This window comes from Gouania willdenowi, chromosome 6 (genome assembly GCF_900634775.1).
Source record: "Gouania willdenowi chromosome 6, fGouWil2.1, whole genome shotgun sequence".
Classification (NCBI taxonomy): domain Eukaryota; kingdom Metazoa; phylum Chordata; class Actinopteri; order Blenniiformes; family Gobiesocidae; genus Gouania; species Gouania willdenowi.
In genome coordinates, this window is record NC_041049.1 from 11,868,985 (window position 1) to 11,894,903 (window position 25,919).

At 38.0% G+C, this 25,919-nt stretch overlaps 2 protein-coding genes across 3 annotated transcripts in view; one reads left to right on the top strand and one right to left on the bottom strand.

Annotated features, from left to right (window-relative positions):
* Positions 1-25,709, bottom strand: part of lrtm2a (leucine-rich repeats and transmembrane domains 2a) — a 28,742-nt gene extending 3,033 nt beyond the window's left edge. The window contains exons 1-6 of the mRNA XM_028448382.1: positions 25,162-25,709; positions 17,593-17,776; positions 3,636-3,865; positions 2,236-2,361; positions 1,813-1,901; positions 311-468 (exon numbers count right to left, since the gene is read on the bottom strand). Of these exons, the coding sequence (XP_028304183.1) occupies positions 311-468; positions 1,813-1,901; positions 2,236-2,361; positions 3,636-3,865; positions 17,593-17,668 (679 nt within the window). The 5' untranslated portion in view covers positions 17,669-17,776; positions 25,162-25,709. The remainder of the gene's footprint in view (positions 1-310; positions 469-1,812; positions 1,902-2,235; positions 2,362-3,635; positions 3,866-17,592; positions 17,777-25,161) is intronic.
* Positions 1-25,919, top strand: part of cacna2d4a (calcium channel, voltage-dependent, alpha 2/delta subunit 4a) — a 101,228-nt gene that overhangs the window by 40,107 nt on the left and 35,202 nt on the right. The gene's annotated exons all lie outside the window — the stretch shown is intronic.

The window sequence follows — 25,919 nt, forward strand, 5'->3', positions numbered from 1 at the left end:
GGGCAGCTAAGGCTTTGGGCACTGAGGTGAATGTAGATTTTTACACATGAACTCTTCTAATGCTATCTGATGTACCAACAGCCTGCTGTGGCACGTGTGTACATTATGCTAGCACGTTGAGCACAGTCATACACACTCACACATGGTTACAGTTTACAGCCTAGAGCACAGGCGTATACGAAGTGAAACACAAATCAGTTTGATGTTCAGCAGTTCTTGCCCACTCCTTCATTTGGCTGCCGTATGGCCTTTCAAAATTCAAATTAAGCACAGCCTCAGGGAGCCCATGTAAAACATATCAAGCATTTACCTCGATACAGCAGCCACTCCATCCAGTGTTTGAAATCACGGAGGTTGCAGTCACATTCCCAGGGGTTGTGTCCCAGTTCCAGGTGTTGCAAGTTGGCCAGCGGCTCAAAAGCTGCCCTTTCCAATCCGTGAAGCCTGTTACCCGCTAGCGACAGCCACCTTTTAAAATAGACAACAGTAAAAAAAAAAAGTTACCAATAATGTGATAATGATGGTGATTTAAAGTATGAGTTGAAATAACAAAATAATGTAATGCCTTGAAAAAAGATTTCTTATGATAAAATTAGCATAAAGTGTTGAATTTGCAGGAAATGTCTACTATTATCATATTACTTTTTCATTTGAACCTTCCTTTTTTCTTAAAAATAAATTCTTTATTTCTGAAAAATTGCAGTCATTCTCTGAATGACATTCATTTATATTTTCTTATACCTTTTCAATCTTTTAAGTCACTTTCCTGCAAACAAGAACTCATTATTTTAACTCGCACTGGTTTTAAGTTTTGCAATGATCATCTAGAAACGTGATCTGATGCGGTATTTTGTTTTAACAAGTTCTGATGAACTATGGCCGGGCCCGCGGAACGTCTCCACACTGATTAGCACGTACCACGTTCCCGAGACGTCAGTGAAATGACTCGGTTCCACCGAGTAAAACAAATGAAATTGTGCGAAGTAAAATCGTAATCTACGTTGAATTGCCATTGAAACAATATATCACACGACTATGTTTTGATAAATTTAGAAATTACCGGAAAAATGGGTGGGCCCCCGTCCCCCCCTTTTAAAAAGGTCTCCGAGAGGCTCTTGACATCCGCTCATAGAATATCCATGTCAAATTACAGCCCGATTCAACGAGCATTAATGGAGGAGTAGTCATTTGAAAAATGGGGCCCAATGGGGCCCAATATGGAGTATTGGTATATTGGTATGTGTCAATGATTTGGTACCACCAACTGTCACAATATTTGACTCTCAAATAAATGAGAAAACAACTTTAATGGAAATTGCCTAAAAAAGGGCCCCTTGGGCCCCTAATTGAATTGTGCAAGGCATAATCGTAATCTATTTTGAATTACCTTTGAAACGATGTATCACACGACTATGTTCCCATACATTTAGAAATTACAAGAAATAGGGGATGGGCTCCTGGGCACCATTTTAAAAAAATGGCTTTGAGCGTGTCATCATATTCATTAATAGAGTATTCTTACCAAACTGCATTCCGATTTAACAAGAACTAATGGAAGAGTAGTCAATTGAAAAATGGGGCCCCCTGGCTCCCCCCGGCGCCCCCGTGACACATACGGGTTAATGGGCCCCATTTCTTTATTGGTATGTGTCATAGATTTGGTACTACCAACCGTCGTAATATTTGACTCGCAAATAATAAATAATCTGGCTCCGAGCGTCAAAGTGTACACATCCATAGATTATACCTACAGTCAGATCTGTTCATGAATAACAGAGGAGTAGCGATTTTAACTAGTGTACACAACTTTACCTTAGGCTCTGTAGCTCATCCAGTAAGCCCAGAGGAATAGATGACAGACCATTCAATGACAGATCTAGACTCTGTAGACCACCTAAACCCTGTAAACACATAAAAACCAAGCCTTTACTCTAACATTTTAAACAGTACAATTTCTTAAAAATTTGTCAGTCCTGGCAAAGTCATGACTTCATTCTAGTAAGAGTTTTGGATGACATGAAATGGATGAGCAAGTTGTGTATTAAGAATTTAGGACCTGTATGAGATCCCAGGCTTATCAGTGTGTCTTCTCAGGTTGATAAATTCTCAGAAACAGTAATATTTCAATCAACAATGAATCCTTGAATTAAGAAACTTACCAGGCAAAAACATGCTAGCTCCCAGAGATGCGGATCCTATTTTACTGTGTGAGTTGTGCTAATCCAGAGGACCTACCTGGAAGAGGTCTCTGTCCGTTACTGTCAGAGAGTTGTTGTGTAGAGTCAGTCTTGTCAGATTGGACATGTCTCTGAACAAGCCACCAGGTAGATTATCTAGGTAGTTGTTCGAGAGATCCAACTCCTAAACACACAAACAAAACATAGAAACAACATTTTTAGCCTATAGCTTATTTTCCACCCCAAACAGCGCACTGACTTTTTTGATAGAAAAACTTTATGCAATCCCCAAAAGACAGGAAATTGCCCTATGATGTCTGTGCTTTTGGGTATTAAACGCACCAAATGTGGTTTTCCTACAAAGAAAAAAGTATTGGTTTTAGAGAAATAGGTGCGAGAACCAACAGCAAATACAACTACCGGTATGTGGTTTCTGTGAGTTTCTCAATGGTTGATGTAGAAATTTTTTTGGCCCTTTATAACGTAAATAGTATCATTCAGTCACCCAAACCTGAACTATAACTAGTGATTGAGATGCTAGACTTCATTTAAAAAAAAAAGTTTTAACCGCAAATATACACAAGTTTCAAGTTTCCTTAATCCAATGAATAACTCTTAAATTATTTAATGTGTAAAAACAATAGCATTTCTGTAATGTTTATTCCATTGTTTAATACTGACTTAGAACCTTGCCACCCAGCAGCTTGCAAATATAACGAGGCGGTTGTTTTGGAAGGAAACCAAATACAGTGTGAAGGGACCAACACAGCTGTGTAAAGCTTGGATTCTCCGCAACTCTCTGAACGCGATGAACCCAGGTTTACTGTTTTAACTGGCATACACTTTTTAAGTATGCCAGTTGTGAACTACTCAGAGAGTTCAAAGCTCCGCCAAGGTTAGATCAGCTCACCAAATTTCATGTAAAATCCGTGCTCAAAAATGTCTTCTGGATACTGTATCTACAGCGCCTTTCAGATATCCTCCAAAATCACACTCCTTCTTCCTTTTGACATTGTCGATTAGCTCACCAAATTTCATTTTTATCCTTTCAGTGATACTTTTTCAGATTTCCTGCTAACAAACATCCACATTAACAGATAGATGGACAACTACCTCTTTGGCGGAGGTAATTAGACCCAAGAACATCAGCAATTGATTAGTTATCTTATGCTCTTAACCAATTTATATTTTGACATTGTTTTGCTTAAATACCATGTTCGTATATTTATTCTTACAAACAGTTTGTAGCACCGCAAAACTATTGTTCAGTTTTTAGGCTGAGTGCAGAGGTTTGCAGTTCATTTTTCAGTTTCTTCAGTAGTTCACTTAACAAATAATAACTTTCGGCCCATGGGAGACTTTCAGTGTGTACGAGGTCCAAGCAGAATATACTGCTGACACTCTGCAACATGTTCAAGCTGTTCAATCACTGACAAAAATAAACATTGAGCTCCAGACCTCTAGTGTGGAGAGGTTTGCCAAGGCTGTGGCCCCCAGCGAGGAAAGCTTGTTGTTGGCTAGCAGGAGGGACCGGCTCCCTGGAGGCAGGAGGTGCAGGGGAGGCAGGATGGAGAGACCCCGCCCTCCGCAGTCCACCACCAAGCTGTCTGAAGAGCAGTAACAAGGAGGAGGGCAGGAGGAGGCTGGTGACAGCCGCACACCCAGAAGGCAGAGGATGCAGAGGAAAACTGGAGGAGGGATAAACAGAAAGACTGAGGTTATTTAGGGACTGGAATGATCGCAAATAGGATTCAAACCAAGAAAATACTTGACAACGAGTGTCCATTATATAGCTCCCAACACACCAGATCACTTCAGAGATGCATGTGAAGGATTACAGTAGAGCTGCTGCCATTGAGGATCGATGCAAACATGCCCAGGAAAGATTTAAATCAGAAAGATGTTCAAAGCCATACATACACAGAGAGACAGAGAGAGACGAGGAGGCTTTAACAAAACACCATCCTGTGCCTGAGGTGGTTTAGATCTCTATTTTCAATGCTGCTTTTTCCACAAGAAATCACTTCACATTCTGTTCCTTGTTCTTAAGCTTGAGAGCAATAGATGATCTGATTCTTCGTTGTTTTGTTGAACATTCACAGTGGGGTGGGGATCTCTTATGGAGAATGAAATTGCAGAAGAATATAATTACAGCTCTGGATTTACCTGCTATACTTTTCATCTCACTGTTATATATATATATATTTATAAGTATGATACAAGTAAGTCATACATAAAATATTCCAGTACAAGTAAGAAGTAGCTCAATTAAATAGTACTTAAAGTTGAAGTTACTAGTTACTGTCACCCCCATGTTTATTTTCGGTAATAAATCTTGCCACGGTTCCCTTGCATAGTCACAAAAGTGACCAAATCTTGCACAATTGAAACTTTCCACAAAGACATCTGTATAAAATAAAAGATTTGTCAAAATGTACAATTGTTTTTTTTATTTTTTAATAGAATAACACCAATGAATTTAATTAAAAATTTTTAAAAAATGATCAGGCTCTAAATATAGCCACATTTATGAACTCTAAAACAGTGCCAGGCCCAATGTGCCATGTGGGTAACAACATAATAGGTGGAAACTGCAACCTGATCCCTAGAAAGTGGCTGGGCGTTGATCAGAAATGGCACGACAAAGAACAAATGGAAATAACTTCCATTCAATGCTGTTTTGGCGCCGTGCATTACGTTTAATTCGATTGGTCGGCTATGATGCGATGCATTTAATTGTTGTCTGGTGATTTCATTTTTTTTTTTGTAGTTTCACAATGTTCATTAATCATTTTAAAAGACAAAAATAATAATTTACTCAGTAACCATTGGGTGTAGAAATGTAACTAATTAATTTACAAGTAGAATTACTGATTTAGAAACTTGTACTTATTTTGTGTCTGTGTGTTTTAAGCTTGTTAAAAAGATAAGTTCCCAATCCAAACTCCAAACACAGCACTTTTTAACATCCTGACAACACTCTTTGCCTGTCTAGCAGATTTTGTATCCCTCGTGTTATCTGCAAATTAAGAGCATCTATTTCTCAGCATGCATTCGCCCTTTGGTCACATTGTGTCTCACACGCTCAGTGTGGGTTTGTCGTGTTTGCCATCTGTTTTGCTCTTTATTTTGGTTTTCATTTTCGCTTTTCTAATCAAGAATTTGTTTCCGTTGGTCACGCACTGGTGCATGTGATGAAACTCAGTGAAATAGATTTTTAATGGTCGGTCCAGAAGGAGTGTAATGAAGATGAAGAAATGATTGGAAATTTAATGACTGATGAATTTGTCTTATTTTATTTATTTTTTTTAAAAAAAAAGACTTTCCTTTAAGTGTTATTGTGCAGTAAAGAAAAAAAAATCAACATATTATTTAGTTTAACATTTATAACCTTTAATAAGGTAAGAGTTGACTCCTGAAGCATCCGGCCAAGGGGGAGCTTTAGACGAATGAATCATGAATGATGAGCAGTTGAGAGAATCAGGAAGGACTGCTGCACTGAGCTTGTACGGTGACAGCGTGAGTGAGTCATGCACAACACAGTGAGATTCAACAATGAAACGCAGCCTTCATTAATTCACACCTGTGCTCCTGACATGTCAAAATATTTCTCAAACACCTATTTGCATAAAAGAGCCTGCTGTGCCTCGTTAGTCTTCACACACATCCATCCCCTCCTAATGATTATCTACTCAACCTTTCAACACCTCTTTGGTGCATTTGGAAATAATTCCATATGTGTACTGTCATTGTCTTAGCTGCAACGCTGATCATTTTTCATTAGATAAAAACCATAGTGTATGCCTCATAGATCAATAAATCAGACATCACTTACCCAAAGAATAAAGGAGAAAAGGTCAAAATTGCTGCATAAAGGTTTGTTTTCATGCTTACCTTAAACACTTGGGCTGTGTTCAAAATGGCATACTCCATACTATGCGTATGTTTAGTATATACTATAGTTATGAATAGAATGATGAGCGTTCCCACTTAAGTATACTTCCAAGTTTCCGAAGATGCATTTCAAACCTACGACGACAAAAACCTGAAGCACACTAAGGCTAAATATCTGTTATTTCGCCACCTTTGAAAGTTCTGAAAGCATTTTGAGTGAGAAAGTGACCAAGTATAACCCATATCAACATGGGGTAATTTGATCCATAAAACTCATGGAAACGCAATTTCAAAGCAAGAGCCCAATTTACAAAGACAAGAAGAGATGCTTTTGTTTTGAAAAGAGGATGTTTGATTTTTAGCTTGAAACCGGTCCCGGGACGATTTTACGTTCCGCTCGCAATGCATCATGGGGCGGTTGAGTATGACTAGTGTGCCCATTGTGCATACTTGAAAAATGTCCCAATATAGTGTATATCCAGATATTTCGCGTATACTCGATCTTTCCATACTATCTAATGTGAACGTACTACATACTCTTTTGACGTTAAACTTAGTATGAGTAGTACTTTAGTATGTGATTTTGAACACAGCCTCCGTTTGTTGAAATTTTTGAGCATTGCATTGTGGGATGTGGATTCCCAAAAACGATACTTGGAAAAGTTTTTACTTCATTCTGATATTACAGGGAATACTGGGAACAAACTAAAACAAGAAGTGTTTCAAGAGAATTAGAAAGAAAAACAAAAAATAAAGGTAAGAATAAAGTAAAACTACATATATACTTTTATTTATGGGACTCAACATCCCACAATGCAATGCGCTAACATGTCAACAAACAGAGCGTTTACGATGGAGATGAAAAAGCTGATAAAGATTTTTTGAACAAAGATTTCAGTCTCATCTTTCCCCTGTGGTATATGTTTTGTATTCTGATGTGCAGTTTAACCCTGATCTCCAGTAAAAACACAGCTCTACTTTATGAACTGATAACATCTTGAGCTATCGCACTCTGTAGTATGATTTTAAAGAGGGGTCCCTTTTTCTCTGCAGCAGCTCAGTAGAAATCCACAATGATCTTTGCTCCACTGTATCATTCAGTCTCCCAAAAGAGTTTGAAACTGTGAAAAGGTAAAAACAGTGCAGCAGTAAGGAAGAGGCATGGTTGCGAAACTGAAGGGAAAGCACAGGATAGTTAGAGAAATCGTGGTTATTTTGTGGCTTTCCCCTTCATATTGTGTCATTGTTGCCCTCTGCTGCAATCTCCCCTTTCGTCTCTATGCTACAGTACACTTACTGTAACTCCCCCTCACCCTCCACCACGCTCCTTCCATCAGTGCCCAAGCAGATCTTCCAACATTTATGAGTAGTTTTAGCTGCTTTTGTGGAGGAGGTGGTTGCTGTTAGTTTTTATTTTGGAGTGCTTTTTTTAGACACTCCGAAACATTTACAATTCAACTGAGCCCAAACCAGAAAAACACTCTATGTTTCTGATAAAGAACATTTTATTAAAAAGCTCATTTCAAATAGTAGTTCAATTTGGTCCAGACATCATACTGCATATTTTATAAGAATTCCCAAACACGTGCACATTGTTGGGGGAAAATGCAGGCTGACAATGTTCTCAGTGATGTAAAACAAGCCTAGATACAGTATAATGAACAACAAGGTTGCTTTTGTTATTTGAAACATTACCTCTGAGGATAGTGTCTGAGCATGATTGATCACCACACCCCAAACACTCGTGTTTAACCCAGAGAATGTCCTAAATCTAAAAACTTAGATGTGTACATAAGAAAATATTATCACATTAGAATATAAGATTACTAACTATCTTAAACGGTTTCTAAGAAAAGCTGTCTCCTTTGAAGATACCTCGAACAGAGTAAAAAAAAGGGTACATGGGCAATAACTCCAGAAAAAATATTTGCGTGCTTCTCATTTTCAAACTACATCAAGGTATTGATGCCCTGAAGCCACACACCGAATTTGGTTAACAGTTTCTGAGAAAAGATGTCCCCTATGAAGATACCTCGAACAGAGTAAAAAAAATGGAACAAGGGCAATAACGCCGGAAAAAATGACTGCGCGCTTCTCATTTTCAAACTCCATCAAGGTATTGATGCCCTGAAGCCACACACCAAATTTGTTTAACAGTTTCTGAGAAAAGCTGTCCCCTTTAACTCAGACGGACGGACAAACGCACAGATGGACGGAGCTCAAACCTATATCCCCCTTCACACTTTGTGGTGGGGGATAATAATAATAAACAGAGCTGCTCCAGACTCACTCTTTTTGACTATTAGGATGTGTCTTCAAGAATAAATAATCAAACTCTCAAAGTTGCACTCCATTAAACCTCTTTCATTCTTCATGCTATACCATTGGACATTTTAATTTACTATGTGGCTTCAATTAGAATTTTGAAATTGTAACGCATGAGATTAATTCTCTACTGCAATAGAAGCAAGTCTACCTGTGCCATAGCATTTCTCCAAGTGTGTATCGAAGCAGTGAAAAGCTTCAAAGGCTACATTAGTTGTAGCTAATCTGTGAAAAAGGATTATGATTTACGGTGTGTTTGCATATTCATACATTAGCTGTGTGTGTGTCCCTTCCTGCCTATTTGACTTCACCTTATCTGTAGGATTACAGGCTGACGTGTTATGTAAAGAGATACTTTTAATACATGCACTTGTGAACTTGGGGTTTTAAAAATGTGGAAGGAGCAAAAATACCAAAACAGTTTGCCATACTTTTCAAGTGTCAGATGCCCCTTGTTGTCCTGATGATGTTTGACATTGGCTCCAAGGCAACGCTTCTTGACACCTTCAGGGCCTCATCTGTGTGTAAGTTTATATCCAGGGGGCCGCTGGGTGACACCAGACCCAGCGTTGTCATTACCACAGGCACTAGTGTTACTGAGCCCAGTTACCAGCAGCCAAGCTGTTTTCCATACGAGTGACAGACTTACTGCGATCCCGTTACAAGGACGACCAGCTGTCCTCCAAGCAAAACACACTCACTGTCCTGCTGCTTTGGACTCGTCTCAGTTTTTAATTGTACTTTTAGACTGCTCTCACTATATGTATAAACAATAGGCCTGCAGATTTAAAACTGATACAAAGATAGTATAGGTCAGGGATTGGCAACTTTTATCACAGCGGGACCATAAAATGTGATTATCTGATCCGTGGGTCACATTATCAACATAAATGCCATTATTAAGATCAATGACCAATGTGAGCAAAAACAACAAGGTTTTTGTTATTGTTTGTTTTCTTTTTGTGTAGTTTTGTTGCTTTTTTCTGAGTTTTGTGTACACAAAAATATTTTATGGGTCCTTATATGTGTGTGTGTTTATTTCTTGTGTGTTGTATTTATATTTTAGTTTTTTTTCTGTATTTTTGTTGTTTTGGTTGCTTCATGTATTTATTTTTTGCTATTGTTTTCTGAGTAATTTTGTGTATTATGTTGGGCTTTATAATACTTTTAGTTTCTTGTATTACAAATTTTAGTGAATCTGTCTTGGGGGCCACACAGAATTAGACCAAAGGTTGAATTGCCCATGTCTGGTATTGGTTATTTTGGCATGCTAGGAATTGTGGAATATTGCTCCTATAACTTGACGTGAAGCACAAGTAGTAGTTACTGGTGTTTTTTTTCAATGGCAAACGAAAAATAATATTTTGACCCTACATAAATTAAGTTTATGTCTTTATTATATTAATATATTCAAAGATATTGATGTTGGACACTGGCCCAATATTAGCAAATAATTATCTGATTATATCGACATGCATCTAAAATCTCTAAAATTATATTAATTGTTTTTATTTGATTTATTGAGGTTATTTCTCAGGTTTGTCTAATTTATTTCTCATTTATTTCATTCAATTGTAGAATATTCTTCTGTTTAAGTTTAAAATGTATGTAACACAATTGTTAATATTAAATGGGTCAGTTTTTCTCATACCTACTGTTGCTGACTATTGTTCTCTGTTTGAGTAACATCTTAATCAAACCTTTTCTAACATTCCACGCTACAAAAGAAGTAATAAAAGTATGTAAATAATCAAGGCTGCAATATCGTTATCGAGACACCCCTAATATTGATATTTTTGCATTCATGCTTGAAGCTGCACTCTGGCTGACCTTGTCAAAATAACTGTATTTGAACCTCATCTTAAAGTAGGAATTACCCCTTATTATCCTATTTAATATCTGTTCTGCTATCTTCTTCTTCACACTGTGTTGCCATTTGCAGTGACACACACCTTTGTTTAAACAACACTGTGCAACCCATGGGATTTAGAGACATGCAGTGACATTCATTCTGCTGATAGTGACTGTTCATTTTTTAGAGTGACAGGAAAGACAAAGGCCCGGTGAGATAGAAGATGAGCAGGGAAGCAATCATCATTTAACTCGCGCCACAGCTGAAAAGAATCCAGGTTGGGAAGTAAATGAAGGTGATAAAATAATGGGACGTCGGCGTCCCTGTGAACCTATTCTGATTTGTATCACAGGATATATTTTATGCCCGCTCTTTCCTCATATATGACAGTTTATCTTGTCCAAAATACTCCCAGCACATTCAGTGTGAATGACATTTGTCAAACTATAGTTAGAGTGGAGGTGTTATCCTTGTTTTAGTAGCTTTCTTGTCCTCATATGTGCTCTAACCTGCTGTCAATCATAATAATACAATATAAATTATTTTTTCTGGGAAATTTATAGCCAGGTAATAATTAACAAAAGTGTAAATATCATGAATGTAAATTATTCAGTGATTCACAGATCATAAAACACTTGAAATCTCTTACCTTTACAAATTAGATTCATTTGTGGATGTTCATTAAATTTGTATTTGAAGTTGTTAAATCATCCCGTATTATTATAAGTCATTAATCATACTTGAAGAGCTCTTTAGCCGTTAGTCACGTGTAATTACGATGAGAGCCAAAGTGCCTTCCTCTGAGAGAAATGAGCCTTGCAGTGATCATTGTAGCATGGCAGCCTCAGGCCCGACTGTTTTACCGCCAATATGCATTCATTGAACCAGTATATGAAATCCTTAATGCTTAATGTACATATGTGTATAATCATTTGCCTTTTCTGCTTGCATTCGCACACGTCTAGTATTATTATTAATAATAATAATAATAATAATAATAATAATAATAATAATAATAATAATAATAATAACAATATATCAAATTTTTATAGCGCTTTTTTGGACACTATACATCAGATTTTTAAAGCACTTTTTTGGACACTCAGAGGTGTGCTGTATATAGGCGACGTACAGTTTTTCTTTTTCAATGCGCCACAATGCATTGAAGGCCTTCTTGATGGTCGTTTTCAGAATTTAAATTTTTCTATTCATGGCTGCACTTCTCAGCAGATAATAACACACTTTGATGCAACGATAAGTCTTGATGAATATGATCGTTTAGGTATTTCAGACATGTTTTGTTTGTATGATGCTTTGCGAATGAGCTGGATGACCAATGCCTTAAAGGTGCAGGCGACAACTTTCAGATCCCTTTCTCCCCCTCTGCTCTCTTGCCCTGCCTCCAAACTTTCCAAAGTCCCTCCCTCAGAGGAGCTAACAAGCAAATGTTAGTCCGACAGCAACATCACATGCTCTGTTAAAAGCATATTACTGCAGCACTTCTCTCTCTCAATGTACACACACTTCAGCAGCAGCAGCAACAACACACTGTCACTTACAGTAGCCCACACGGAGGCTGCTGCACGCACATGAACAACACATGCGCCACAGAGTTCTAGTGTAACAACTACAAATCAAATATAATGTAAATCAAGCAGCAGTAATTACCTTTCAAGCAGAAAAGTTGCTAATTCCATTTTCTACTCTTACAGATCATACACTGTAAAAAAGACGGTGCTCCAGCCCCGGGAAAGGGGCGGGGACTGTGAGCAACAGCTGTCAGACAGTCCATCAAACACAATCCTGGCTCTGATTGGTTCTTTTTGCTCGGTCGTGGTGCATTCTAGCAATCTGCCAAAGGCAGCAGGAGCAGCAGGAGGGACTCAATGAGCCTGTTTTTTTTTTCACACAAACTACTAATTTCATGTAAAGCTGTCCTTACATAGTGACAGCTTTAGCAAATATGACAAAAAGTCTCTTTTATAAGAGTTACGGACTGCACCTTTAATAAGGGAATGTGTAGCTAAAAATGTGATTCATCCCTGTTGCAATGCACAAAATGGTTCATATGTTAAGTTTTATTCAGACAACTGTTTTTTCTTTGATCTCCTGACATGTTTCGACTGTCAACTGCCAGTCTTCTTCAGAGGCTAATTGCTTTGATGTTTATTTGACTTCCACTTAATCATTTGATGGAATTATTACTTTTTCAGAGGCGTCTGCTGATCGTTTTGATGTTTCCTTGACTTCCACGTGATAATTCCAATTATTACGCGGAAGTCAAGGAAACATCACAGCGGTCAGCAGACGCCTCTGAAGAAAACTGGCCGTTGACATTCGAAATATGTCAGGAGATCAAAGTACATTGCTTGAAAAACAGTTGTCTGAATAAATGAAGCCTTAACATTTTATTCAAAAAGAAGACAAAAAGAACGTGCTGGAATTACAAATTGGTTTAGGTTCTGCAAAGGATCTGGTTTTCAAGTTATTGATTGCACAATATCTCCACTAACACCTTCAGTTAGTGCACTGTAATGTAGTTTTACTCCTAGCCTATTGAAAAGTCACTTTGTAGTCAGTGTTTATGCCTGTTCAAAGCTGAATCCTCACCTCTCTCTTTTTTTGCATCATTGCGATCGCTCTTTGTATTTGATGATATGAATGTAGAGTTAGTTTGGGCCTGCTGTGCATCAGCTAATGACCACCCACTGTGTGTTTATAAGCATGAATGGCAATAATTCAGGACCTTCTCCTGTGCAAATGTGTGTTTGTGCGAGGTGAGAGTCTGGCCTGGAGACACCATATGGTTTCCGTGGCGCTCCTTTAGACCCCTCTGTTCTCCTCTTTCGCCTTTCCGCTCTCATCCCTTCTTCTCCTCACTGTCTTCTCTTTCATGATGACTGTTCTTTAATCTCTAAACCTTTTTTCTCCTCCTCCTCCTCCTCTTCACTCCCCACTGTTTCACTCTGTTGCTCGCTCGTATTTTACACTCTCACATTAAAGCTCCTTATGAGCTGCCACACACACTTGAAAACTCTCTTCATTTCTGTCTTTAAGGCCTTGGTTTCCCTTTTTAGTAGTTTCTTTTTTATGAAAACATCAAAAATCTTGACACTAACACAGAAATGATCAAATATATGTTTTTAATGAGTAATAAAAAGAAAGAGATGGGCGAAATATCGGTCCAACGTTATCATCGGCTGATATTTGCTATTAAATGTAATATCGGTTGACATTGTGGTTCCAAAATTGATTAATTATGTATACTCATATATTTGCTTTTTGATCTCATTCAACTTAATACCCCAATTTGTAACTTTCCACTCCTGTCGGATGTCTTTTCCTCTTCCTGCAAAGTCAGTGGACCCATACTCCCATGATACAGCTTCTCTAAAGGAATGTCATTTGGCCTCAGTTTAATCTCCAAGGCCAGAGCACGTCCAAACCCAGCCGACATCGGAGGTGTCACCTCTGGCAGACTGACCTTCCCCCCTGGTCTCTTCTTTGTTGTCTGTGAAAGGGGGGAGGTGGGACAGTGGGGTATAAATGTGTGTGAAAGGAACTTTTGGTCCCTTCTTCTTCGCATCTCTCCTCTGGCCAGAGGAGACCACTTCTTTGTCTATCCCGCTTTGTACCTTTTTATTTAGTTTAGATTAAATCATTTTTTTAATACTTCATCATCTCTCCTGTCTGGTCTTCATCATTTATCACCGCAGAGTGTGTTTTCAAGTCAAAGACGAGGTAACCGTAAATTTCACCGTAACAACATCACGATTATTTTCATTGGATATGTGCAAAAGGCTAATATCGAACATCAGTGGTAATATATAATTTAAATATAAAGCTTTGCTCACATAATTTGCAGTCAGTATTCATTTATCACACTTTATTCATTGTTTCTCAGAAGATTTTCTCATATAATTGCATTGTATCCTATAAAGTCATTATTAGGAAGGAATATACAGTAATGCTGCATGAGTAGATCCCTTTCATAAATAAAAGCACAAGGTCTCTTTGCCCATAACTGAACAAAATGCATCTGTAGACAATGACATCTGGTTATTCTATTCAAGGTCACATCTCACTAACTTATCTCAACTGGGATTTTCAGTCACAATGTGTAAAGCACAGAGTGGATGTTTTTTTATGATGTTGATTTTCTATTAAATATTGAATAGGAAAGAAAATATTATTTTTTTGCTTACTGTGATTATACAGTTTTTGCTTTTGCAGATTTATAATGGAAATGTGACTGAAAGGAAGCTTTTTGCATCCCCCTGACAAATCTATTCCCAAATGAAGCTCTTTACAATGAAACCCATCCTCAATAATTGGATTGTCGGTGCTGGAGTGCAATGACATGAGCGCTGGCTCTGATTTGATGAGATGCCAACCCCTTTTATGCATCTGGTGTATTCTTTATTCAGCGTGTGTAACTGTGTGTGTGGATTATTTGTGCCAGATCAGGATCATCTGAGTTCTGTTAGAGAAAATTTACCTGCTTGGAAAAAGGGATCTTTTATTTTTCCAATTCACAGTCAGTGCGGTTAAAGGGTATTGATTTGGACTGAGAGGGAATATGTGTTTGTCCCGATTTATTGTGCATCTTCAGATTGCACACGATTACGAAGGTGTTCCCCTGAGAGTGAGGACGATCGTTTTAATGAATGACGTGTACACAATACTTTCTATTTCTCATTTTAATAGAAACTTAATACAGATATTGAGTAGTGATAAGGAAAGACCGAGCACTGATAAAGAAATGAGAGGTAGGTGTGCAGTTATAAGGCTGTTCACAGAGGTGCGGTTTGCTATTTTGCAGACTGTGGCCCCTATTTTTCATTGTTTCGCAATTAAATCTCACAATTAAACACTGGATCAATAGCAAAGTTAGCATGTAGGGACCATCTACAAATTGTAACACCGGAAGGAAATTTCAACCACAAAATTAATAAGATCAATGTCCTATAATTTAAATAGAGAAATGTTTAACAGGCCATGCTGATCTTACCACAACAGTTATTTTAAAAATATATGATTATGAGAAATCTTATATCCTATACATAATTTTTTGTAAATAATTGTCACTTTGGTAAATCATTAGCAACAAGAGTTCTTGTTGGAGAGCGCAAACCTCCAACAAGAACCAAATCCTCTTTGTAAGTTATTGGTAGTTCATTGTACATTTCTATTCCCATTATTAACGATAAAGTTATTCAAAATGTATGGGTACCCCCATTTTTTGACCTGTCGCAAAGAAATATGCAATCCGGATCCGATCTGGATAAATGTCTGTGGGGGAATTGAGGAACCAACCCAACAAAACTGAGTCAAATTTAATAAAGATCAGTCAATTACAAACTGAAATATGAATTTTTGAAATTTCCCCAATGACGAGAGTTAGGTATTTTTTGATTTTTGAAACTGATCCAGAATCAGTATATTGATCCGGTTCCCCTCCAAAATGTAAAAATCTGTTAAGTGCTTTTGATGTAATCCTGCTAACAGACAAACAAACAAATCAACAAATGCCGGTGAAAATATTGCCACCTTGATGGAGGTATTAACTTTAAAACAAACACTCTAGAATTTGCCTGCCTGATCCACTCTAGACCTTGTTTGCGTGTTCACATGGGTGCAAATGCAGCGGACTACCTGGGCAAACTAATTTGAGAGCATTATAATCACTCTAGGATAAAACACGCATGCTTACTCAGCATGGGTCCGTGTTTGTTGTGGCCTAAAAATGAATCATGGTCAGACACTTCTCTTCTGATCCTCGAAAAAGGCGGTCGCATTTTCTCTGCTCCCTCTTTCCCACCCTTATCTGTCCTTGCTGCTGCTTTGTTTTGTCTGGTCTTGTGAATCTAACAGGAGCCTCTATTTGCATCTCATCCAAAACCGGAATTATGGAATTGATCAGTTGGTCTCTCAATGCGATTAACCACATTTTTTTGACAAATAGAACAAGCAGTGGTGAGCTTGCCTGTCCAAGCAAGGACGTGGAAGACATCTACATGATTGGAATTATGGTTGCAGGCTTGCTGCTGATTGGAGCTGGCAGCATTCTGACCTATTGCAAAGTTTGTATTACATTGGCAGCTGTTTTGGGAAGGCTGCCAGTCATTTCTGATGGATGGAGCAGGGCTCTCAACACTCATGTGATGAACAAACTGAAAAGTAATCAGGTAACTACTTTGGAACGTTTACACGGAATTTAATCCAATTTGGAGAAGTTGAATGCTCGACTTGCTACTTTAAAGGCCACCTTGTTGGATTACTGCTGGAGACTGTGACTCAAGGCTATCAAAATTGAGCTAGCCTGAATCAAAAACAAATCGCTTATCATCATTGGTTGCCAAAGCCAGCCGTCAAGGCTGTCTCATCTATCCACCAGGATTGTGTGCAGAAAGATGCTCCGTATCCCCTCCTCCTCCTTTTACTATCCCCCACCGCCACCTGGAACTTTGTTTCAGAACTTTGTTGCTGATCTACTCAAGGTCATCACACGTCATCAAACTGTATAAGAATGGAGCGAAGGGATTATTTTTCAATGCCCTCATTGGTCCTCCATCCACACTCCCTCCCCGAAAGCTATAGAAGAGGTGGGTGAAGTGCCCACAAGAGGCTGCATGCACGCGCCCCCCAGCGGCTGGCAATCCTTTCCTTTTCTGTCACTTCTGACAGGCAATGATCAACTTATCTGATGATGTCAATTCCCTAGTTAGTGGTCAGATTCCGCAAAATGATCCATAAACAATGAATGAATGAATAAAGAGGCATTAACAGAAGTATCTGAAATTACTCACACAGTAATAACTGTCTCATTTACTGCCGAATCCACAATATACGCTTTTGTTCTCGCAGTCGTAAATAATGAAGACGTAGAAAGTAGTGAAAAACAGACTAGTTAGTTTTTGGTTTTAGAAAGAAAAAGGTTACGTGAAATAATACAAAAAAACAATAAAAACATATATCCTGCTTCACCCATCACTTTCCTTTACACTCTCCCTGTTTGTTTCTGTCGACAGCTGTTTTTTTTTTTTTTTTTATGTTTATTAGTACTCACAGAAACATGGCATGTCACATGCACATGTACGGGTGTATGTAGGCCTATTTGTGTATGTGTTAAATCATTAACAGCTGCCAAAACAGAATGCTGTTGTTTCAAGTGTCATTAGTATTACAATAGATGGAGATTTTTAAAGAAAAACTATATTTTTTTTTTCATTGGTGTGTTATTTTATGTATTTATTTATTTTTTTAAAGAAAAATATAAACTTGTTTCTGTTTTTTCTAATATATATTCTAGATTTAGCTTCTTTTTTGTTTTGCTTCACTCACCAGGTCTGGCCAACCAGATGGTATTTCTGGTGGAGGGCAGGCCAGCGCCCACAGCAGGGTGGGCGTGAAGGGGCATGACCGAGCTCTGCAGCCTTCCTCTGATGGAGGGCGGTGCTTTGTGTCGGGGGTCAGACTGTCATGCCTGCAGTGCCCCCCTCTGAGGGTGGCTGTGAAATGACTATACCTGGGAAAAAAAAGAAGACAAGTGAGACAAGTCAATCAGCATTCAACACCAAACACTGCAGAGCGTTGTGCAAACTCATGTCCTCACACTGCGCTCGTAGACGTTCCCATAAACAGCATTAAGAACGATGGCACCTAATGTTATGTCTTCATGTGTGTTTCTCCTTTGCGCTTCTTGCTTGTGTGTGAACATAAACACACACGTCTCTGTAGTTCCACATGCATTAATAATAAATGTGGGTTTTAAATGTGTTAGTTTACACAATCGGTTTCCCTTTAAGACACAGACACACACTCCCCCTATCACGCTACTGTTTGGTTTGAAGAAACACAGGCCAGGGGTGCACATGAGAAGGACACAGAGAGGTCGAAGGATGGAAACAATGAAGAAAAAGGAGGATGAACAGACAAATTTGTTGGCCTTTATAGCACAAAAATCTGCTCTTTTCTCTTTTTAAAAATTGTATGTTCCAATTAAATTGAATAAATCTTATTTTTCTAAATTTTCACTTGAACACCTCATACATCAGACAATGGCAACTGGCGGCCGTGGACCACATGCAGCCTAATTCTGTGCGGCCCCCAAGACAAATGGCAAAAAGCAACAACAAAAACCATTCAACAAAAGGACATCAGACTCACAAAACAACCACCTAAACTCACAAAACAGAATATCAATCAGCTGGATGTGCAAAATATTGCAGTGACATCATAGTGCAGTTTCTGGACTGCGGTTGGTTGGAGGGAAGAAATCAGGCAATCTTTTGGTTGCTCTTATTCCTTCATGTGTGTTCACAGATTATGTAAATGAGCTCCTTCGGCACTGTAGATAGATTTAGGTGAGTCCAGTCACGGTGTGTGTTATGTAGAGAAGACATGAATGAAAAAAGGAGAAATGTTCTGTTTGCGCTGATAAACGGTTTGTTTGTTTTGTGATCGGTTGGTTGTCTTTGGAAATTGAGGTCGACAAGGAAGGGTGAGAGCTGAGGATGACGAGTGAAGAAGGAAAGAAAGAAAACTAGTTATTGATAAAAGCAGAAAATGCCAAATATCATCTCAGAGCAGGGTTTAAATTATCTTGAATTGATGTGTTGAAGCTTTGTGTGTGTCGCAGTGTTGCTATTTCCTTCGTTCTTTATAATATATCTGTAAATTGTGTTTTTTTCTACTTTTCCTCAATGATTCAATATTCAACATTCTTCTCTCTCTCTCTCTCTCTCTCTCTCTCTCTCTCTCTCTCTCTCTTATCCTTCACTCTGCTTTCCTCAATCTCAATCTGTCATTTCTCAACCTGACAAAGGACTTGAAGCATACACGACGTTACTCAGCGGATGGATTTCCTTCATGTGATTAAAGTCACATTAGCAAGGCTCTACTGGGAAATCTTAGTTATTCCTTTTAAATGAGCGCAAGCGCTTCATGTGAAAAATGGGTGGCCATAACGGATAAATTAGAATTAAGGTACGAAGGATGGAGAAATATCCATTCCTGTTTTTTTTTTGTTTTTTTTTTTTACTATTAAGCTATCTATCTTAATATTTCTATTTCTCTTCACTTGTAAATTGATATCTGGGTAAACGCACATGCTCAGATCAGCATGTTTGATGACAACCAAACAAGCTTATTCCATTGGAAGCTAAATTTAGCAAACGCATGATTGCTCTGAAAGACGGATAATTACAAAAAATTCCAAATGACGTCAATGTCATTTGAGTGAACCTTTGTTTACACTTAATTGCTACTAGAAATCATCTCATTTATAATTTTTTAAAATGTGTAAATGCACAGCAAACTTCATTCAGGAAAGCATTACAGTACTTTATCATAATTTAAAACCACACTGATCTCAGAGAGCTCTCATGCTTGGGTCCTGTGTTGGGTACAGGACATAAGATGCAGAAAATCAAATTTTTATTCAGTTAAACTTGCACTAGGAGTGTTGAAAGGGACAAATTTATGGTGACACAAAATACTGACAAATGATGACAGCTGATAGGTCGTTCCCTGTGAGATCAAAGATCATGCACTTGTATCGTATCCTCATAAACTTATTGTATTATTAGATTTTTCCAACATGAATGAAAGGTGACAGGGGCCACCTGCTCTGTGAGTATTTATAATGGCTTTGGGCTTTTAACACGACTATAAACCTTCTTTTCACAGGTCGTCAATGCAAACATTATTTCATGATCATTATTGATATAGACACTTAAGCTTGCTAGTGTATTAAGGTTAAGGTAATTAAAGACTGACCACAAACATGTAAATGGAACATGCTTCAAGCTTCATGAAAAAAGAGCTCAATGGAAAAGGCATAATTTCTTAAAAAAAAAATAAAAAAAAAGCCAGATTTGCTATAAATTTGTTAATAATGTCTTTGAAGTAGTTCTCCCAAACACCAACTTTTAGTTGAATACTGATTCATTACAACAGCTTGTTGCAGAAGAAACAGAACAAATTGTAAATTATAAATATATATAAATGTTGTGCAAAACTGAATGTCTGCTACTCCATACGCAGACAATATTAGCTAGATGGTAATATGGGTGACCTAATCACAGGGGTAAACCAAAAGCCACACATGCATGCCATCAATGTAATAGTGTTGACACACGTTTACAGGCTTCTGTGCTACAATAACACTGCATATTTAGGAGTCAACTAACACCTAAGCTCCTTTTTTCAGCATCTCTTCTCCTCTTTCCTGTCTCAACTTTCTCACTTATCCATCTAACTGTTCCCTTTGCATCTGTACTCTGTTTGTTTAGACTTTGAAGGGTGTAAAAGTGAAAAAATCTAGGGGGACATACGGTATTATGTAACGATGTAACGATTAATCGTAAGGCAGTTAAAAATCGATTCATAGGTATCACGATTGATATCGATCTTCTGAAAATTGAATCGCAGTACTTTTTTTAACCAGCAGAGGGCGCTATCAACAAGTGTTGGCGGGGGGCGGAGTCTGCTAATACTTTCTTTCTGACCGCCTTCTACTCTTAAATATGTTAATAAATGATTCATTACCTCTTTTATATTACATGAATATCTGTAAAAGTCACGTTATTCTATTAGCTCTGTCTGCTAGCATAGCATCTCTTCTTCACTGCTAGATTAGCTGCATGCCAGCCAACCAACCACTGGGTTACCAGCGCCCTCTGCTGGTCCAAACAAATATCTGACGTAAATACAGGGCAATGACGTTTTTTTTTTTTTTTTAAGTCCAATTGTTAAGGCACAAAATACATTTTCAGTTGCACTTTTAAAAAGAAAAATAACTATTATGCAGTTTTGCATTGTTTATTATAGAACCAGATTTTAAATTAATAAGCTTCTTCTTCATTTGTATTATTCCTTTATTTATTTAATTCAAGATTTATTTTTAGTTAAATTGCATTATTTTGAATAGTTTATCAAGGGATTCTTTTGACAATGAAAAATAAAAGGAAAATAGTACAGTATAAAGGAATATTTTTCAATCATCATTTGTCCACAGTCTCATTTTGTAAAATAAATCGTGAGAGAATCGTATCGTGAACCCAGTATCGTGAATCGAATCGTTTCGGGAGTTGAGTGAATCGTTACATCCCTAGTATTATGAAAAATCCACTTTTGCAGTTCTTTTCGTATCACATATGAGGTAACTCGAGGGTCCACCGGCACACAAAATGTGAAATAAAACCATCCAGTCATTTGTTTGTGGTCTGTGTAAGTTGTACAACAAAGAGAAAATTGCTCCGTTTCAAATTTTTTAAGTTTATGATGTCACAAGCTAAATCGGGAAAGAAAATACACTACCCTCCGCTGGTAACTCCACCCATGGACATGTTATATCACCTTGTATCGCTGTTCTGACGTGTATGTGACACAATGTGGTGCAGCGGTTGGACAAAACAAATGATTACCACTTTAAATACACTATTGCTGTAGTTAGAAGAGCAGAGGAGGAGAAAAAAGTGACTTATCAGCTGAACACTCTGGTGAGAGTTTAAATGACTGCTGCTGCTGAGATAAAAACGGACCCTGAAGCAGTGAGACGGACTCAAAATAACAATAGTCTCTTAAATAGCCATGTGTTTTACTGTAATGTGCAGTTTTTTTGGCTGAAAACAATAACAGTGTGTGGATAGCAAAAATAAAATCACTCTGGTGATCAGTGATCCCCACGTAAAAGAGCAAGGCGGGCAAGTCAGCGTCTATAGACACGCCCACTCATGAATATGCATAAGTAGGCCGCTAAGCAGCCCAATTTCAGAACTGCTCAGAAAGTGACTTTTTCAGAGGGCTAAAACTCTTGAAAACAGGCAAATTAGGGCAAATGAACCTAAAATACTTTGTTTTTGGGGTTCTTAGAACAAATTGAAATGGGTGAAAAATAGCATAATATGTCCCCTAAATACGGGAAAATGCAAAACTTTGGCCAATTTTTCCACTTTTTCCTCTTCTACAATGATCAGATTGTTGATAAGACCCAAAGAACAGTTAAATAGGTTTAACGTAGATGTATTCTCCTGTCCCTGTGAGTGACAGCATGTGGGTTCATTCCTGTCAGAGTTAAGCTTACATAGTTCTCCAACTGTGTGTTTGTGTGGAATGTCTCTAGATTTTCCAGTTTCCTCCCTTAATTCCGCAACATTTGCCACACGCTTTCCCTGAACCCAAAGCTCATAATCTTCCTTGATTACTGGCAGTTTACTATCGTGACATATCGTCACATATGTCATATTGACGGAGTTTGTTAAAGTGACGAATCAACAATAAATCAATTTGTTCCTACAGTACATCAAGACGACAACTATAATGCTTTACCAAAGAAACCTAAATACATTATAACCTACACTTTACTTTGCTTATTTTCTTACTAAACCCATTTATATAGAAGATTATTATTTTTGCTTCAGATTGGACAATTTTTCAGAATGGTGTCCTGTTTGTATCTCGCTTGAATTTTGTCTAATTTGCCTCCAAATTCAAAGTCGCTTAATCTCAATAAAGAAATGATGTGACTGTATAGGCTGATATATTTTTCATTTAAATTGTTTTGTATTTTGATTTGTGTCAAATAGTTTACGTTATAGAGTCTGTTTCCAAACACTAAGACTGAAATCATGATATGACATTGTCAATGACAAAGTTTACATGTAAACACTGGATCTCGCTGTTTGCCAATGTGTTTGCTGCCAAAATCAAAGATAAGCAGTCACAAATTATCTGTTTATCTTTCATGCACACAGGTGAGGAGCGATTTACAAAAAAATGGCAGTAGTGCATGTACAGTATATGTGTATATGTACTTCTCTGTGTTGGTATTTCAACCCTTAAAGAATGAAAAATAGGTTAACAGATAGATGGATAGTTTAATGGTGCAAAAGAAAATTCATTGTCAGCTTTTCATGCTGAAGATCAAATACAGTAATACAAGAATACACAGTTGTATATTACACAAAAATCTAAATGTATCAAATAACTGTATTTTTCAAACTATTCTGACGTCAAACCTTATTTTATACATTTTTATTCACCTAATTCCCATCATTCCACTTCACTTTTCTACAGACTTGCCACCAATGATATAGCTCCGAGTCCTGATGCTACCTATCGTCTTTTAAAGTAATTGTTCTTTGAAATATATGCATTATCTTCCCCAGACATGACAGTTACCAAAAAAAATGTATTGTGTCCATGATTTAGCACCAAACACTGATTCACTGGCACGAAATACTAATTTGTTGCCATGTAATAAGTATAACGTGTGGGCGAGATATTATTAATGATAGTAATATCATTCCTGGACAGCTGGGTAAACAAATCGAGCTCATCTTCTCAAAGCTCTAAGGTAGAGGCAATAGAGTAGCTAAAGCTACACGATGGGCAGGAGTAGTGCGATTGTATTTTATTACAGCCTGGGAATGAGCTATAAGTGGGGAACAGTCGCTCCAGTAGTATCTGTCATTGTGTCCTTGGGCAAGACACTTCACCCACATTGCCTAGTATGAATGTAGTGTATGATTGAGTGTTGGTGGTGGTCGGAGGGGCCGATGGTGCACTATGGCAGCCTCGCTTTTGTCAGTCTGCCCCAGGGCAGCTGTGGCTACAATAGTAGCTTACCACCACTAAGTGTGGAGTGAAAGAATGATGCCTTAATTTCTGTAAAGTGAGTGTTTATGATGAAGCGCTATAGAATATCTAATGCATATAAAAACATTTTGAAATTCCTGGCATTGCATTGAACCAGTTTTTGTGTTTTGTGTGCACATCATAGCTAATTTATAGATATTTAATTTTTACCATGTCATGTCTTGGGCTTTCTAATTTATAAATACAACTTCTAAAAAAAGTGGCCAAAGATAGGACAAGAGTTGTTGTACTTGATGTACTTTTGGCAGTGCTGTCAATCCCTCTAAGAACAATGGTCTGCTCTGCAATCCTTTGTTAAGCACATACAGTGACAGACTGAATGACTTGTGAATGCCCTTATGGTTTTAAAAATAGACAAATAACTTCATTGATTGATGTATTATCCTGAGTTGAAGAGATCAAAACCTTTAGCTACTCAAACGAGCAGCTCATCTTTATTGACAGGGAAGCGGTGTATATAGTGATATCCATCCTTTGAGTAGTGAAACACACTGCCTTGTGGCATCAAGCGAGTAACTAAATAGGAATCCGTGTCAACACCTACAGCACCAGGACTGCATTGCAGTGTTATTCGTGAAAATATTGTACTCGACAGTCAAAGTTTTCGGACAAGTTCTGTGCTGCTTTAAAAAGAAGCAGAGAGGAAGATGTGCTCATGTGATGCACACATTTCTCGTGCCTCATTACCACTACTCTTTCACTTTTTGGGGGTGTTGTGCACGCCAACGTGTAATGCAGCTGCAGTGTGTGTATACTAGCCACATTTACAGTAAGTGTATCTACAGGTGACCTGAAATCTGCCTGACTTTAAAACACACAATCATACCAAAAACAATAAACATTTAAAGATGAAATGCCTTGTAAATATAGATGTTTTAATGTACAACATTTAGGCATTATACAGACCATGTAATATAAAGTAAACATTGGGGTATTTGGTTGATTCCAGCAGTCATATGTTATCATATCATAAAACACTGCTGATGTACTCATTTTCAGTAACTATCACCATGTTATTCTGTATTTAAACTGAAACAAAGCTACTTTTAACAAATCCAAGCCCCCACATGCATCCGTGTATATCGAAAAGAATCAGGATCTAGCCCAAGGGCAGACATTTTTTAGTAAACATCCCCACATATCAGGAGTCTTTACTCCCATCAAAAATCTCTAATTGCTTGTTGAATCTTTCACTTTTTCTCCGCAGTCGACTCGAGCAGAAATACAAGGTGAGGAGCAATTTTGACTCACCTTTTTTGTACAAATATTTCAGACCGCAGTAGCCTTAGGTCCCTGTCATCAGTCACACCTTAAAAAACAAAAACTTCAAGATCAAAAATCCGTCATGGTACAAAGCATGGGACGACAAACTGTCACCACTTCAGTTCAAGAGATCCATACATTTAAAGGTCCTGGTCAAATAAGAATAATCCTTTCTTTCTTATAGCGACAATCCCCCTCCAGCTTTTCTTTAACCCACCAATGAAAAAAAGGAAGGGATTGTGTCGAAAAATCAGGGATTGTAGAAGAAAAGGAGGTGAAGACAGGCTTAGAGATACAAGAAGGGGGAAGAGAGCATAAGGTCCTTATAGGAAGAGGGATGGAGATGGTTAATCCGTGTCCTCTGATCTCTAGCCTGTATAAATGATATGTCCAGTGCTGTCCTTCCCTCTGATACCGCTGTGTGTCTGCGAGCCAAAAGTGTGTGTCACAAACAGAGAGAGAGAGAGAGAAAAAGAGAGCGAGAGAAAGACGTATGTGTGTCTGAAAGAGAGCGAACGATAGACAAACAGCGTTGGGTTGCTGGCGTCATGCACTAACCCTTGTGTGCGTCGCTATGTTTGTGATTCCAGCACTCAGCACGCGTCAGAAGTGTGTGTGTGTGTGTGTGTGCGTGTGTGTGTGTGTGCGTGTGTCAACCACTCGTGTACACTCAAGATCTGTCTTCCCGGTGTGTTTATATGCACACGTGTGTGTTGGTGCCCTCCCCTCTGTTCCCTCCTGTTCCA